Source organism: Indicator indicator, chromosome 34 (genome assembly GCF_027791375.1).
Source record: "Indicator indicator isolate 239-I01 chromosome 34, UM_Iind_1.1, whole genome shotgun sequence".
Lineage (NCBI taxonomy): Eukaryota > Metazoa > Chordata > Aves > Piciformes > Indicatoridae > Indicator > Indicator indicator.
The window spans coordinates 5,502,117-5,519,622 of record NC_072043.1 but is presented as its reverse complement, the minus strand read 5'-3'; the positions used below and the strand labels follow the sequence as shown (position 1 = coordinate 5,519,622).

The following is a 17,506-nucleotide window of genomic DNA, read 5'->3' as shown; positions in this document are numbered from 1 at the left end:
GAATTTAAGAATCTATGAACCTATGAATCTAAGAATATATGAAGCTATGATTCTGTGAATCTAGGAATCTATGCATCTATGATTCTATGAATCTATGAATTTAAGAATTGATGAATCTAAGAATCTATGATTCTATGAATCTAAGAATCTATGAATCTATGATTCTATGAATATATGAAGCTATTATTCTATGAATCTAGGAATCTATGAATCTATGATTCTATGAATCTATGAATCTAAGAATCTATGAATTTAAGAATCTATGAACCTATGAATCTAAGAATATATGAAGCTATGATTCTGTGAATCTAGGAATCTATGAATCTATGATTCTATGAATCTAAGAATCTATGAATCTAAGAATCTATGAATGTAAGAATCTATGAATTTAAGAATCTATGAATCTATGATTCTATGAATCTATGAATTTAAGAATCGATTAATCTAACAATCTATGATTCTATGAATCTAAGAATCTATGAATGCAAGAATCTATGAACCTATGAATTTAGGAATCTATTCTATGATTCTATGAATCTAGGTATCTATGAATTTAAGAATCTATGAACCTATGAATCTAAGAATCTTTCAATCTATGATTCTATGAATCTAGGTATCTATGAATTTAAGAATCTATGAACCTATGAATCTAAGAATCTATGAATCTATGATTCTATGAATCTATGAATTTAAGAATCGATTAATCTAACAATCTATGATTCTATGAATCTAAGAATCTATGAATGCAAGAATCTATGAACCTATGAATTTAGGAATCTATTCTATGCTTCTATGAATCTAGGTATCTATGAATTTAAGAATCTATAAACCTATGAATCTAAGAATCTTTCAATCTATGATTCTATGAATCTATGATTCTATGAATTTAAGAATCTACAAATCTATGAATCAGGAGGTTGAAGCGAGTTTCTAGCAGCGTGACCTTCCCGTGCTGCCAGCCCTGGGGTAGCTGTAGTAGCGGTGCACCCGTGACGTCTCCTCTCATTCATCCCCCGCCGCGCCTTTTGGCGGATGCTCCGTGTTGCCACGGCAACAATGAAGCTCTGGCACCAAACATTCCACTCCACCGAGTTGACTCTGCTCCCGTGATTACGCTAACAATGCTGTTACTGTAGTAACATCACATCGTGGAGGGCTCGCAGCCCTACCCTTCATTTTATTGTCGTTGAGATTAAATGGCAATAATGTTATTGAGCTGCCATTAGCGTTGCCGAGGTAACAATAACATTAAGGTAGCCAGATCGCCTTACAGCGAGCCCGGCCGTTCCACCACAAATATTTTAATGTAGTAAAACAAAAGAGATTACTGCAGCAACATTAAACTGCAGTGACCTCATTAAACCCCCACCAGCCTCATCACGCCAAGCAACGGCGCTCTGCAAGCTGCAGGCAGCGGAGGGAAGATTCCCGACGTGCTTCCTGGAGATTGGCAATGTCACTGGGGAAAAGGGTGATCAATCATACACCTGTAGACAGTTCTGATCCTGCTCCTCCAGCCCTGCCGGAGACCTACAGGAAGATTCCTGATATGCATCCTGGCGACTGGCAAATTCATTGGGGAAAGAGAGGGATCAGCAATGCAAGGGGTGAGCAGGAGACCTGTAGAAAACTCCATTCCTGCTTCTCCAGCCCTGTTGGGAGAGCTGTGGGAAGATTCCTGATATACATCCTGGAGATTGGCAAAATTATTGGGAAAAGGAGGGGGATCACCCATGCCAGGGTGATCAGAAGGCCTACAGACAACTCAATTCCTGCTCCTCCAGCCCTCCTTGGAGAGCTATGGGAAGATTCCCAACGTGCATCACAGAAGGTCATTGGGAAAAGGAAGGGGATCACCTATGCAAGGAGTGCTCAGGAGGCAGACAACTCCAATCCTGCTCCTCCAGCCCTGCATCCCGAAGATTAGGAAAGTATTTGGTAAAGGAGGGGGGATCTCTGCAAGGGGTGAGCGGGAGACCTGCAGAAAACTCCACTCTGGCTCCTCCAGCCCTGCTTGGAGAGCTGTGGGAAGGTTCTCAACATGCATCCCAGAAAGTCATTGGGAAAAGGAGGGGGATCACCCGTGGAAAAGGTGAACAGGAGACCTGCAGACAACTCCACTCCTGCGTCTCCAGCCCTTCTTGGAGAGCTGCTGGCACAGTGTGCTGCTGGCCTCCCAATTTCAGCCGCTCTGCAGATGGGATTAGTGGAGCTGCTGGTGAATGGCTCAGGGTCAGCTGGATGACCTCTTCCTGAAAGCTTTTGGAGAGGATGGCAAATGGGGCTGCTGGGAGCTGGCATGCTCAGAAAGGCTGAAAGAGGAGCAGGTTCTTGTTTTCTAGCAGAGGGGTGATCAGAGGGTGAGCTCCATGAGCTCTGCACATCTCCCAGGGAGCATCAAAGAGTTAAACTCTGCTCACCCCTCACAAAAGCACACACAGCTGCAGCTGTGGAGGATGGAAATAGCGGAGGCACAGGGGTGTCAGAGGTGGAAATGGCCTCAGAGGGCATCCAGTGGGCACCCATGGGCATCCAGTCCCAGGGCATGGGGACCACCAAGGGTTTGAGTCACTGCTTGCTTAGAGGAACGTCCAACACACCTAATTACAGTGTTAGCAGTTCACCAGGGGAGAAAAACAGAGAAATTAGCCTTGGTCTATGAGAAAAAGAAAAACATGAAGGAGATGAAAATGGTTTGTGTGCCCTATGAATCACTGGTTCTAACTTCCCCTCACTCCATTCTCCTGCCAATTATTTGTTGTTGGGAACAAGATACATCCTCCTGGGTCTGGTGGTGCCTGGCCCGCTCATGTTGCTGGGGTGCCAGGCAAGCATGGAGGGTGCCTTCCTCCAACTGGATAGAGAGAAGAAATGTTTTACATTGAGGGTGGTGAGACACTGGCCCAGGTTGCCCAGGCAGATGCTTCATTCTTTTAAACATTCCAGGACAGTTTGGACAAGGCTCTGAGAGATATAGTCTAGTTGTAGATGTCAGTGCTGACTGCAGTGGGGTTGGACTAGGTGACCTTTAAAGGTCCCTTCCAACCCAAATCATTCTAGAACACCTCCATTATGAGGACAGACTGAGAGAATTGGGGCTTTTTAGTCTGGAAAACAGCAGACTGAGGGAGGATCTCATCAATGCTGATCAATACTTCAAGGGTAGGTGCCAGGAGGATAGGACCAGGCTGTTTTCAGTGGTGCCCAGTGACAGCACAAAGGGTAACAGGCACAAAGTCGAACATAAGAAGTTCCACCTAAACATGAGGAGAAACTTCTTGAATTTAAGGGTGATGGAGCAGGCTGCCCAGAGAGGTTTTGGAGTCTCCTTCTCTGGATATATTTAAACCCCACCTGGATGTGTTCCCATGCGACCTTCTCTAGGTGACACTGCCTTGGCAAGGTGGGGGTAAGGGAGTCAATGATGTCCAGAGGTCCCTTCCAACCCCTACCATTCTGTCATTCTATGATACCCTTCACCACCACTTCCCATTACCAACTTGCTCTCTTTCCAATGAGAGCAGCTAACACATCCCAGCACTCTTCACCTCCCCATCCCTCCCACTTTCTACACCACACTGTTCAAGGAAGGAGGACGAGTCACAGCACGAGTGGGACAGGTCCCTGGTGGCATGCAGCACACCTGGCACCTTCCAGCCATACAGCAGGCACGTAACTGGGGCAAGCCAAAGCTGCAGCGAGGGCAGGCATGTGAGCCTGGAGCAAGAACTTCCAGTAAAGGACTCTGGAGTCTCTGCTTTCCTCCCCCCATCTCACCCCACGATATAATTGCTAATTAATAATAACGTTTAGCTCTCAGATAACGCATTCCATCTTCAAAGACCTCTGTCGACATTAATGAATTAATCCTCATCAACCCCCCTGTGAAGGAGGTGACAATTATTATCTCTGCCTCACAGATGTTAAATTGATTTGCAAAGAGGTCAAGTGACTTGGGGAAGGCCAGAGGAAGCCTACCCAGCCACACTCCAGGAATGTGGCCACTCCGCAAGGGAGCAGGGACAAGCACAGGGGTGGGTTAAATGCACCCTCTGAGCCCCACCGAGAAGCTTAACCTTGGGAGGGAGATGGAGAGATTTGGGGATGCAGAAGCAGCAGGGATGCTCACCAAGGGGAGGATACAAAGCCAACAACTAGGACAGTGCAGGAGAGAGCGTGGGAGACCTTCAGTGCTCAGCAACAGCCCTGATACAAAAGGAAAAGATGCTTTGAGGGACGGAGGGTGATTAGCAACAAAAGAGAGCCAGGGAAGCAACACATCAGTCAAAGCAGCCCAGAGTGCGGGCGAAGCCAGGGAGGATTTTGATTTTCTGCCTCCACCGGTTTGGGGAGGCTCTCCCAGCTCCCCACGTGCCTTTTAGAAGACATTATTCAAGCCTGCTTTTGTTTCTAGAATGGAATGGTTGGAGGCAGGGAGAAAAGGTGTGGGGACAGCATAAAAAGCCATGCCAGAAGTAGCTCCTGTGGTTTCTGCTGGGAAACGTCCTGCCCCAAACATCAAACTCCAGCTTCATACATGGCCAACATAGACTCACAGAATGGTTTGGGTTGGAAGAGACCTCAAAGATTATCTAGTTCCAACCCCCCTGTAATGGGCAGGGACACCTCTCACCAGCCCAGGTTGCTCAAGGCCTCATCCAACCTGACCTTGAACACCTCCAGGGAGGGTGCATCCACAACCTCCCTGAGCAACCTGTTCCAGTGTCTCATCATCCTCACTGGAAAGAATTCCTTTCTAATCTCCAGTCTGAATCTACCCTGATCCCTTCCAACCCCTGCCCTCAAGTTTCAATCCATTCCCTCTTGTCCTATTGCATCCACACACTCTGAGTTACCAAACAGCTCTGGGCAAACCCTTCTGCTCCTCTGGTGGCTTTGGGGGCTCAGGAAACAGGCTCAAGGCCTTGGTTCCAGCAGCAGCACCAAACCTGCTGAGTATGGGGTGGTCAGGAACGCTCTGAGCACCTCAGGAAAAAAAAAAATCCAGGCATGAGCAATGCATTCCCTGTTTTCCCTTTAAGCCACCTTGAGGCTGTTGGACAAGAGTGATGATGGCTGCAGGGACTGATTCTTCCTCCCAGTCTACTCCACTACATGAACTGCTGGGCAGGGCAGGTGCTTCCCACACTCCCCACCGCAGAAAACCAGCTGCTAAAAGTTCTCCTTCTTCTCCCCTGAGTGAAAGGCATCAAAGAAAAATTAATTGAGCAGAGTTTGGAGCTTGAAACAAAGCTGGCTCGGGCACCACAGCCCCACCATTGGCTTTATCTCACTGGTGCACACCTTGGCAGCGCAGCTCCCAGGGCAGCCCTGGTGCTGAGCGAGGTGGCACCAACACAGCACCCTGTCACCTGTGCCTGCAGCCCCCTGACTGGCACCAGCAGGTAATTAACTCCCAAACAAAAGCAGGGATTTGCAGATTAACCCAGGCTGGGGAAAGGAGTGGGAAAAACTCATTTACACCAAACAAAAGGGGAGGGGTGATTAGTTGCTCCAGTGACAAGAGGAAGAGGCAGATAGGGCCAGGGAAATTGATAAAGGAGCAGGGAAAGCCTTAATATCCCCCAGCTGCCTACTTTTGCTTTTTCTTCCTTCTTTCTTCCTTTCTTTTTAAGGACTAAAATTCCACCATTTTGTATCATGCAAATTTGTGTGCCTAAATGAGATTAAACTCTGGCAGGCACTGTGCCTCCTTCCCCAAGTCCATTTCCCTCACTGAGATAAGGCCCAACTTGCCTTAATGCATCTTACAAGGTGGTGGGAGGGTTTCACAGAAGGCTTATTATCAATACAAATAAGAGCTTTCCGGACACCCTCCTCCTTCCTCTTTTTCCCCTCTCTCTCTTTTAAAGCCAGGAACCTGAAGAACAGCTTAAATAGCACAAGTGTTCTGCTGTGACCAGGGAGAGGGGGGAGGTCGAGATGCTAATCACAGTCTCACAGAATGGTAGGGATTGGAAGGGACCTCCAGAGATCATTGAGTCCAACCCCCCTGCCAAGGGCAGTTCACCAAGAGCAAGTCACACAGGAACACCTCCAGGTGGGTTTGGAATATCTCCAGAGATGGAGACTCCACCACCTCTCTGAGCAGCCTGCTCCAGTGCTCTGTCACCCTTCAATTAAAGAATTTTCTCCTCCTGTTTAGATGGAACTTCGGTGTTCAGCTTTGTGCCCATGACCCCTTGTCCAGTCACTGGGCACCACTGAACAAAGCTTCCTGACTCCCACCCTTTAAGTATTGATGAGATACCCCTCAGTCTACTCTTCTCCAGACTAAACAGCCCCAATTCTTTCACTCTTTCCTCATCACAGAGATGTTCCAGTCCCCTCAGCATCTTTGTATCTTAGCTTCTTGCAGTGTTAGAGTTAAGTCCTGGAGGATTCATTGTTGAGCTCAATGCTATAATGTTCTGAGAATCCTCATCAGTGCTGACAGAAATACTGACTCCCTAATTTCAAGAGCTATTTCTTGGTTCATCCAGCCCTTCCTTAGGTAGAAAGTGGCAAGGGAGAAGGACATAAAAGGGCATATCGTGTCCTATTTAAGGGAAGTCTGCCTTAATGACCCTGAATAAAACTGGGCTGGAGTGGCAGGATTAAATCTTCTGCCTTGGAAAAATGAGCCCAATAATAGGCAGGCTGGTATAATCCTGTCCTAGGAGACATTCAGCATGCAGGATGCAGAGCTTACCCCTTTGTTCCAGGGAAGCAGGGTGTCTGAATGACAGATTTCAGGGAGGTGCCAAGTTCAGCACATAGCTGTGGGACCTCTTTCCCCTTCCCTCAGCCTGATAGGGAAGGAGAAGTGGTAAGACAAAGTGGGAAAAGAGAACTTCTCTTTGGAACAGGGTTAGTCCAGGTGCAGCTAGAGAGGAGGAGGTGTGCAGGCTGCTCTCAGCAGGTCTTTGACTTTCCCCTTGCTGCACTAGGAAAGGGCCTGGGGACACAGGAGCACTTCAGCCTCTCAGGATGCAATTAAATTGTACCCTAGGGCAGGTTGCACTCTCTAAAGGGACTGACTTCGAGGGGAAAGCAGCTCTTCCCCTTCCAGCCAGGATTTCAGCAGCCTGCTTCTCCCCCAGGCAGATGTGATTGATGTGTATTGGTCAGAGTCCAAACATCCTCAGCCCACTCTGTGCATCCCTCCTTCTCCCCAGGCTTGCTGTGAAACGGCTGTGGATGGAGCTAGGGCATCTCTGGTGTCTGCCAAGGAGTGCTATGGAGTAAAAGACCAAAAACAAGAAGAGGGATAGGAGTGGTGAAGGAGCTTCCTTTAGGGTATGAGGGTCTGGGATGGTTCCCAAAGGCAGCAGGGGAGAATCAACAGGAAAGTATCAAGAACCAATAAGAGACTGAGAGGGGATCAAGGTGGGTGTCAAGAAGGGGACAGTCTCCTTTCAGTGGTATCCTGCAACAGGACAAGGGGCAGCAGATACAAACAGGAACATGAGAACTTCAACCTCAACATGAGGAAAAGCTTCTTTACAGTGAGGGTGCTGGAGACCTCTAACAGGCTGCCCAGAGAGGCTGTGGAGTCTCCTTCTCCGGAGACTTTCAAATCCATCTGGATGTGTTCCTGTGTGACCTGCCCTGGGTGATCCTGCTTTGGCAGACAGGTAGAACTTGATGATCACTGGAGATCCCTTCCAACCCCTACCATTCTATGATTCTATGTCCATGCTGCAGTTGTGGAAGAGCTGCACATTTCTTTTTAGGTTGACTATTGATGGCTGAAATCCCCAAAATAAGTGAGTGGAAGGCACCTCAAGAGCTAATTCAGCCTGACCTCCTGCAAGAAGGCAGAGGCACAGCTGGCAAACACATGTGAAAGCTATTCTTGAAAACCTTTAACAAAGCAGCTTCTTCAGTCTCCCCAGACACTCCATTCTACTGCCTTGCTACCTTTATAATTAGAAAATGTATAGCTAATATCTAACTTAAGGCTTCTGTGTTGCAAACGAAGTGGAGTTTTGCTCAGCCTATCCCCGGCGGACCTCGGGGAACAATTGATCAGTGTCCTCTTTGTAACAACCTTTTTGCTTTTGGGAAGGTTGTTATCGTCTTGCCCCTCAGCCACCTTCTCTCTGAAGCCATGCAAACCTTGTTTCTCCACCTTTCCTGCTCAGCCAGGCTTTCAGAAAGACTTTTCAGTCTTGAAATCCTGCTACAAAAGGCAGAAGGTGACTGCTGCTGATCCAGGGATACCAGGTCAGCGCATCTCTCCTTCCACTAATGTGAGACAAATGAGCCTGGGAATGAGACAACAGATCCTTGGCATTGAAAGCATCAAAGTTCAGACCTGCTATTTTGGGGGCTGCTTTAAATGGCCCTAGTAATGCTGAGCCTGACCCCAAGTTGATGAGAGCCAACAACAAAGCCCCAAATCTTAGAATGATTATCAGTGCTTCAAGGGTGGGTGTCAGGAGGAGGGGACTACACTTTTTTCAGTGGTGCCCAGTGGAAGGACAAGGGGTAATGAGCACAAAGTTGAACATAAAAAGTTCCTTCTAAATATGAGGAGAAACTTCTTTAATTGAAGAAACGCAGAGCACTGGAGCAGGCTGCCCAGAGAAGTGGTGGATTCTCCATCTCTGAAGCCATTCAAAACCCACCTGGGTGTGTTCCTATGTGACCTTTTCTAGGTGAGTCTGCCTTGGCAGGAGGGTTGGACTTGATGATCTCTGCGGGTCCCTTCCAGCTCCTACCACCATGTGATTCTGTGAAGATAGGACCTTTTCCTCCAGCAGCCAAAAAAATCTCTTCTTACTGATACAAGAAGACACAAGAGGAATGGACCTGGTTGTCTGGTGATAGGAGAAATTTAGGTCAGTAAACAGGAATCAGAAAAGAACAGATAGAATTTGTCCTGCATCTCCCTGGTGCCTGATAGGGACTTCAGAACTTGGGGGAGATCGACTTTGGCTTAAGAAACTCAGGCAGGTAATAAGAGATTGCAAGATAAAGAGCAAAGGACCCAGGCTGGCAATGCATCTGCTTTCTCCCCACAGCTAATGGAGATGGAGCAAGTCTGGCTGGGTTTAGTTTGCTTGATTGTTCAGAGAGAGAAAAGAAAAAGCAAAGGGAGGGAGGGAGGAAGGAAGGAAGGGAGGAAGGAAGGAAGGGGGTGGAAAATAAATGCCCTGGGTTTGGGTCTTTTCCCCCTTTCTATTCATCAGGCTGTCGATAAGGCTCGAGCCTGGCGTATCGACGGTGGGTCAGCTCCACCAGACTCTGTGTACAAGAGCAGAGCCTTTTTAACCCAGCTTGTTTCCAGATCAATACAGCCATCAGCATCCGAAAATTAGCCCCAGACGAGATTCCAATACTCAGCCTGGTGTGTCATGCTAAGAAGGGCTCCTGCCTGAAGCACAACAGAAGAAGGGGGTGGGGGGAAATTTGCTAGCAAGGGATTAGAAATTTTCCATTAATCTTCCCTGAGGCTGCCTCACTATGAGGGCACCAGGTCCCATATGTCCCACCACACCAGCTCCTCCTTGCTCACTGCATGTCCCTATCAAGTCCCACAGCACGGACACAGGAGCTCTCTTGCATGAACGTCCATCTGCTTGACCACCAAGCGTGGCCATGCTTGCATGTCCCATCTTGAGAGGAGTCTGTGTGTGTCTGCACGCTTCAAGAGCGCACAGAGAATCATGGAATGGTTTCCCTGGGAAAAGACCTCTAAGCTCATCAAGTCCAAATCAACCCACCACCATGGACACTAAACCATGTCCCAAAGTGCCATGGCCACACATTTCTTGAACACCTCCAGGGATGGGGACTCCACCACCTCCCTGGGCAGCCTGTTCCAACCCCTGACCACTCCTGCAGTAAAGAAATTGTTCCTCATCTCCAACCTAAGCCTCCCCTAGCACAATTTCAGGTCATTTCCTCTTCTTCTATCACCTGATACTGGGGAGAAGAGACCAACCCCTCACTGCAATGTCCTTTCAGGGAGTTGTAGAGAGCAATGAGGTCTTCCCTCAGCCTCCCCTTCTCCAGACTAAACAACTCCAGTTCCCTCAGCTGCTCTTCACCAGCCCTGTTCTTCAGACTCTTCACCAGCTTCGTTGCCCCTCTCTGGACACACTCCAGCCCCTCAATGTCCTTCTTGGAGTGAGTTGCCCAAAAGTGAACCCAGTATTCTGGTTGTAGCCTCAGCAGTGCTGAGTTCAGTGGCACAATGACATCCCTACTCCTGCTGGCCACACTATTCCTGGCCAACCTTAGCCACCATGAGCCCTCTACCATCCTTTGCCAGCCCTCCTTCTCCTCTTCTCAGAAGTAGATTTTCCACACACAAACACACATTATTGCTAGGCATACACACACCTCCACAAAGCACACAAATCTGCCAGCTTGCTCTCTTTTCCTCCAACACAACTTTTACTTCAAGTGTTGCCACCAGCATGGAAAACAAAACCCCCATCAAAATACAAGGAGAACAACCACCAGCAACACAGCTTTGCAGTGACTGCTTCAGCCTGGATCAGAGCTCCATGATTACTCCAGGAGAATTGGATAATCCCAACGCTCCACTGGGATTCTCCAAGACTGTTGGATAATTCCAGATTACTCCTGAAGAGTTGGATAATTCCAGATTCCTCCAGGAGAGTTGGATAATTCCATTGCTCCACTGGGGTTCTCCAAGTCCATTGGAGAATTCCAGATTCCTCCAGGAGAGTTGAATAATCCCATTGCTCCACTGGGATTCTCCAAGCCTGTTGGATAATCCCAGATTCCTCCAGGAGAGTTGGATAATCCCATTGTTCCACTGGGATTCTCCAAGCCTGTTGGATAATCCCAGATTCCTCCAGGAGAGTTGGATAATCCCATTACTCCACTGGGATTCTCCAAGCCTGTTGATCAGCCTCTACATCTGTACCAAGTCATTTTAAATGTTCATTGTGGGAGCAATGGGAGGAGAAGGCAGCAGGGCAACAAGCAGAAGAGATGGTGCTGCTGCACAAAGATGACCAGAGCCAAGCCCAAACCTCTATCTGCTGTCCAAACCACACTTTTTAGGAGGATGCAGCTTGCAGCCTCCTGCCCAAACCCATCACTTGTCATTCCCTCCACACACCCTCCTGTCCCTGCAGCCAGGCAAAGAAATGCAGAGTGGAGCTGGGAAAGCAGCTCGTCCTGCTGCACGAAGGAGTGAGGAAGATTTATCTCAGGAGCAAGCCAGCTCTGACACACCTCTAAAGAGGATCCTTGAGCTTCCTACCATTTGAAGGCAGCAAGCCCAACCCCTCTGTGCATGGCCCTCCCCTTACCTTGCACGATGAGGTGGACACGCGATGTCTTGGGGTGATTGTCTGTCTGCACGGAGCAGGTGTAGGGGCCCTCATCATACACATCCACGTCCTGGATCTGGATGCTGTACTGGGTCTTGGTGTTGGCCAAGAGCACCACCCGAGGGTCCAAGCACCACTTGTCATTGCCAGCATAGAGGATGCTGCTGCGGTTCAGCCAGGCCACGCGGGTCACTCGGTTGTCCACGGAGCACCTGGGGAGAGGCAGAGAGGTCAACCATCAGGGGGCTGCTCGTGAGAGGTCTCTACCGTCCCTTCCCCAGCCCATCCTTCATGTCCTGGCACTGTTTGCAGCTTTGGTGCCAGCAGTGGTTTGAGAGACCAAGTGTCCAAAGAGGGTAATGTTCAGCACTTCACCTGCAGTGCTCAGGGCACTGATACTTATCCAAACCGGGGGCTCCAGAGATATGTCCAAAACCTTCCCAGTCAATGATTATTGGATATTCAGAGGTTACAGCCAGCCAGTACCATTCACCAAAAGACCTTTTGCTTCTCCATTCCCTTTTTATTCCTTTGTAAACCCAGAGATGACCAGAGCCAAGCCAAAACTTCTATCTGCTGTCCAAACCACACTTTTTAGGAGGATGCAGCTTGCAACCTCCTGCCCAAACCCACCACTTGTCATTCCCTCCACACACCCTCCTGTCCCTGCAGCCAGGCAAAGAAATGCAGAGTGGAGCTGGGAAAGCAGCTCATGCTGCTGCACAAAGGAGTGAGGAAGATTTATCTCGGGAGCAAGCCAGCTCTGACACACCTCTAAAGAGGATCCTTGAGCTTCCTACCATTTGTTCCCTCTGTCAGCCCTTCCTTCTCCACCCATCGTCTGCATCGCTGCATCTCCCTCACTTTCCACTAAGCATTTCACTTACTGAGTGATGTTCTGCAGGTAGAAAACATCTCCATCCTGCCTCGTTAAGAAAATGAGTCCTCTTGGAAGACAACTTTGCTCCTGAGGGAGATGATTTTGCTGTCCAGGTCAGTGGGGGTCAGCCTTGCTCCTCCCAAAGGTCTCTACCAGCTTTGTAACCCTCCAGCCCCACATCCCCCAGCAAAGTGTGAATCCTGCATTTCCACAAATCCTCTCCAGATAAATAAAGAGCAGAGGGCCTGGAGGGTGTCTGTTGTCCAAGCAGAACCCTGCAGCCCCTCAAGACAGCTAAAACCCAGCAAGATTGGAATTATGGAGCTGCCAGGACTCAGCTGTGTTTTGCTGGGTGCCAGTGATGGAGGAGAATGTTCCTGCATAAGAACACTCATGCTAAGATCCACTCTTTTAGTCTCCCCAGTCCCCTTCATTACTTGTGCAGAGCCTGGGATGCAAATGAACTTAGTGGGGGGGCACTGGGAGATCTCACATGGGGTAACCTCAGCTTAATGAATGCAAGGGGCTTCATGGGCTGGAGATGCCAGACTGTGCTGGCAGGGGGGTGAGCAGAAAGGATGAGTGTCTCTGTGGCATGTGGGCTTATCCCAATGCTTTAGGGACCATGTTCTTCCTCTGTGTCCTCTTCCTATGTCCACTACTGAAGGTGCTTACCTAGGGACAAGCTGTCTCATCTCACCCAGCCTTATGCTTTGGTGGTTTGTTTTGGGTTTTTTTTTGAAGCATCTCTTTGGCTCCAGTGATTACTGGAGAAGCCCCAAGAACCCACTCAGCATCAGCACAATGTTTAGAGGTTAGGGAGGACGGATCCCCACGAGGTGAAATGCCCAAGGTGAGGTGGATAGTCTGCAGCCCAAGAGTCTCCTCCTGATTTGCTAGGCAAGTACCCAAGCTACTGCACCATCTTCTCTTTCTGGTGTGAAAAACATCCGATAAATTAAACCATTTTACTGCTGTTCCATAATGATATTACGATAATAATAAATTAAATGGGAGCAGATTTTTATGAGCCACATAAAAAGTGCAATAGATTCAGCCTGGGCTGAACACCAAGAACTTGGGCTCTGCTTTCAGCTGCATTACAACTTGACCAAAACCAGACAGTTTAGCTACTCAACTTGAACAAAATTTGAGATTTTTTTTTTTTTTTGCCCCCCATAGGGTGCCTTTAGGATGTTGTACTCCAAAGCCCAACTCTGCTGGTAGCTCAGATCATAATGCAATGAGTTGGAAGAGACCTTTAAAGGTCATCTAGTCCAATCCCCCTTCAGTAAGCAGGGCCATCCCCAGCTAGATCAAGTTACTCATCAAGCCTGACCTTGAATGTCTCCAGGGATGGGGCTTCTACCAGCTCCCTGAGCAACCTCTTCCAGCGTTCCACCAAATGCAACTATCTATGGAGATTTATGGAGCTCAAAGTAAACCATGGAACCATTGAACCAGAGAATTGTTTGAGTTGGAAAAGCCCTCTAAGATCATCAAGTACAACCATCAACCTAAGACCACCATGGCCACTAAACCACATTGTGCAGTGTTTCTTCAACACCTCCATGGATGGTGTCTCCACCACCTCCCTGGACAGTCTGTTCCAATCCCTGACCACTCTTGCAGCAAAGAAATTGTTCCTAATCTCCAACCTAAACCTCCCCCAGCACAAATTCAGGTCATTTCCTCTCATTCTACCCCTTGTTACTAGGGAGAAGAGACCAAACCCCCACCTCACTGCAACCTCCTTTGAGGGAGTTGTAGAGAGCAGTGAGGTTCTCCCCTCAGCCTCCTTTTCTCCAGACTAACCAACCCCAGTTCCCTCAGCTTCTCCTCACCAGCCCTGTTCTCCAGACCCCTCCCCAGCTTCATTCCCCTTAGACAGAGGTGAATTTGACCAGCCCACCATGACACCATGTGAAATGGGCTCCTACAGCCAGCAGGTTGTCCACCCTCACTGCCAGAGCCATGCTGCAGGGAAGGGCTGGCTGATGAGAAACCAGACGTGGCTTGAATTTCCTGGGCTGATCCTTTTTGTGGAGCTGATCCCTGAGAACCCGCAAGAAGGCTGCACTAAAAATACACATTTCCTTTCTCCTCCTCCATGCCACGGGGGTGTTTTGGTTGGGTTTATTTTTTTTTCTTTTCGTGTGTGTGTGTATGAAATGCATCAGTTCGGAGATCCCTGGATAATAATGGAGGCAGCCAGTGTGCAATGCAAGCTTTGCTTCTATCATATGGGCATTTAAGTGCTTCTGAAAAGCAGCAGGGCTCAGGTAACGCATGAGGCAACAGTGAAATAAGTGCTTTCGCCCTTCACAGCACCCAGGCACAATCTCTTCTTATCACCTGGACACGCTGCTCTGGCCCTGGGATCGGTGAGCTTCAAGTTGTGATTTGATTTTCTTCCCTGCCTCTTAAAGCTCCCGAACTGGTCTGTGTATAATAAAGTGCAGAAAGAGCCCCCAGAGAGGACAGACTGCACCCTCTGGACACGATGAGCTGTGTAGGGGATGGGGTAGGGTCATGCTCCTGCCCGAGCTGCTGCCAAGCGCCCTGCTGCCAAACCCTGCTCCGCCTCCCACCAGTTGGGGTCCCCATGGCCATGACTCGCTGCAGCGACCCGAAGCTCTTCCAGCTCCTCCATCTGCTCCCCCTTCCCTCCTGCAGCAGCTCCTGTCTCCAGAAAGCTGGCAGAAGCAGGGATGGGAAGCCCTCCTCTCCCCCACACAGGCAGCCAAGCGGAAAGCCTTTGGCTTTGGGCAGGAAGCTGGGCTCCAAGCACAGGTGGAGAGCAAAGCCACCGCTGAGCCTGCAGCCTCCCCCTCTTTCCATCTCGCTCCTGGCAAGGTACAAAGTCCCAAGATGCTTCCTCCACCTCGCTGGAGCTTCTCCCCCATGATGTGGCAGGGAGAGAAATGTCCTCAGGGTGCCGGAAATCATAGAATCATAGAATCAGTCAGGGTTGGAAGGGACCACAAGGATCATCTAGTTCCAACCCCCCTGCCATGGGCAGGGACACCACACACCAGATCAGCAGCCCTGGCCTCCAAAAAAGGAGATATAAAAATAATTAAGCATAGATGATGAGGTAATTTTCGAGCTCAAGATCCTACATCCTGGTTATGTTCCTGCTTGGAAGGAAAGGTCTTCTCCTCCTGGAAGATGTAAAACTGCTGTCTGTCAGCACAAGGAGGAGATGTTAATGCTCCCTCTCTCTGCTGTTTCTTTCTCTCTAAACCCAGAGCCCCACAACTCAGGGTTTCTCCTACAGCTGGTGGAAATGCTGCTAACAGACCACTGCTGCATCATCCTGGGGTAGGCAGTGATGGCTTGCAGAGAGATGCAGTTCTTCACACTGCACCAAAGCCTCTGCTCCCTGCTGCATTGAGAGCACCTCAAAATGACCACAAGTGATGGATTCTGGGCATTTTGAGACCCTTGTATGCACTAAGCAATGGTAAGAACTGCTGAAAATGCCAACAAAGCCCTTGGTGGGAACAAACCAGCCCTGGCCAGAGGGAATCAGACTGCTTTACAGACACAGACCTGTTCCCACAGAGCCCACAATCAAATTGCAGCCACCAGAATCAAGTATGGGGAATAAACAAGCAACAGGGAGCCAAAGCTGTAATGCTCATTACAGAACCACAGAATGCACCAGGTTAGAAGGGACCCTCAAAGGTCACCTTGTCTAACCCCCTTGCAGGGAGCAGGGACATCAACTAGATCAGCTTGCTCAGTTCCCCATCAAGTTTAACCTTGAATGTCTCCAGGGATGGGGCCTCCACCACATCTCTGGGCAACCTGTTCCTGTATTTCACCAGCCTCATTGTGCAGAACTTCCTCCTGATGTCCAACCTATCTCTACCTTGCTCCAGTTTCAATCCATTGCCCCTTGTCCTATCACTGTGTGGTCGTTCTGACCACTGATCTCCTTCATACAGCCCCTGGTAATTCCTTGCATTTTGGAGCAGACACAGATGGCACATGCCAGCCATGCAATGCCCTCCTGAATTTCCCTCTTTGTTTTCTCAAGTTTGCACACAGAAAATGATGGGAGAGGAGGTGGCCCAGCAGTGGGGGGTGGGGGGGGAGGGGATGGGGAAGGAGGTTTTTAATTACTGAAGTGTAATAATTGGCACACAACACTTTTTGTTGTTGTTGTTGCCTCTGATGCAGATCGTTGGTGTTCCAGAGGGCTAGGTTGGAGAGCACAGATTGCCTCAACTCAGCAGGACACACAAGAAATGAGTAATGTTAATTAGAACTGAAAGGAGCTGAGTGAAATTACCAACCTGATTGCTGTGTTTGCTGCAATTATCAGGGTACAAGCTCCACCACGGGAGGGCAGGGATGGGGCTAAGCCTGCCTCATCCCATCAAACGTGGTGGCCCAACCTGGGGCTGTGCCCAAGCTGACTCCCCTAAGCTGGCTTCTCTTTCCGCCACCACCTAAATTTTCACTGGGGCCCATCCTAAAGATGCTGCCTTGCCAGATCCAGACCATTTAGAATCACAGAATTGTTTCAGTTGGAAAAGATCTTCAAGATCATTGAGTCCAACCATTACCTAACTCTGCCATGTCTGGTGCCACGTCCCTCAGCACCACACCTGTGTCTTCAACCCCTCCAGTGTTGGGGATTCAACCACCTCCCTGGACAGCCAGTTCCAGTGTTTGAGAACCCTTTCAGTCAAGGAGTTTCTTCTAATATCCACCTTAAACCTAACCTGGTGCAACTTGAGGCCATTTCCTCTCCTATCTCTTTTTACTAGGGAGAAAAGACCAACCCCCACCTTACACCAATCTCCTCTCAGGTAGTTGTAAAGAGGGAGAATGCTCTCCCCTCACCCTCCTTTGATGAAGTTTCATGGTGCTGAGCCACCACCCATCATTCCCAGATATCTTGTTGTCTTCTCCCCAGTCTAACTCCGCAATTCCCAGTCACTCCTGGATTGTGAAGCCATCCCTTCCACACCCAGCAGTGTTTTGTCTCTCTTCTACAGGCTAGACCCAGCTGGAAATTAGGAAGTATCCTGGGATTTAATTTAAAACTGGGTGCAAAAGCCTCTCACAGAGGCTGGGAGAAGTTGTTCCGGCCCTGCCTCGTCGCCAGCATCTCATGTCCCAGACAGCACCTTCCAGCCTCTGCACCATCAGCTGTGCTATAAATGATCAACTCAACTAGACTGCTGCCGGAGGCAGGAGCTCACATCTCAGATTTATTTCTGTGATTATCACATTTTATTGTTATTTATGACGATTAATTAAAGGCCAGGCTGTGAACAACTCAATCCCATTC

At 48.9% G+C, this 17,506-nt stretch overlaps 1 protein-coding gene across 3 annotated transcripts in view; it reads right to left on the bottom strand.

The window, feature by feature from the left end:
• The window catches only part of LOC128978005 (protein CEPU-1), a 459,628-nt gene that overhangs the window by 59,004 nt on the left and 383,118 nt on the right, over positions 1-17,506 (bottom strand). For all 3 annotated transcript variants that reach the window (XM_054395733.1, XM_054395732.1, XM_054395734.1), the window contains one exon: positions 11,298-11,530. In XM_054395733.1, the coding sequence (XP_054251708.1) occupies positions 11,298-11,530 (233 nt within the window). The remainder of the gene's footprint in view (positions 1-11,297; positions 11,531-17,506) is intronic.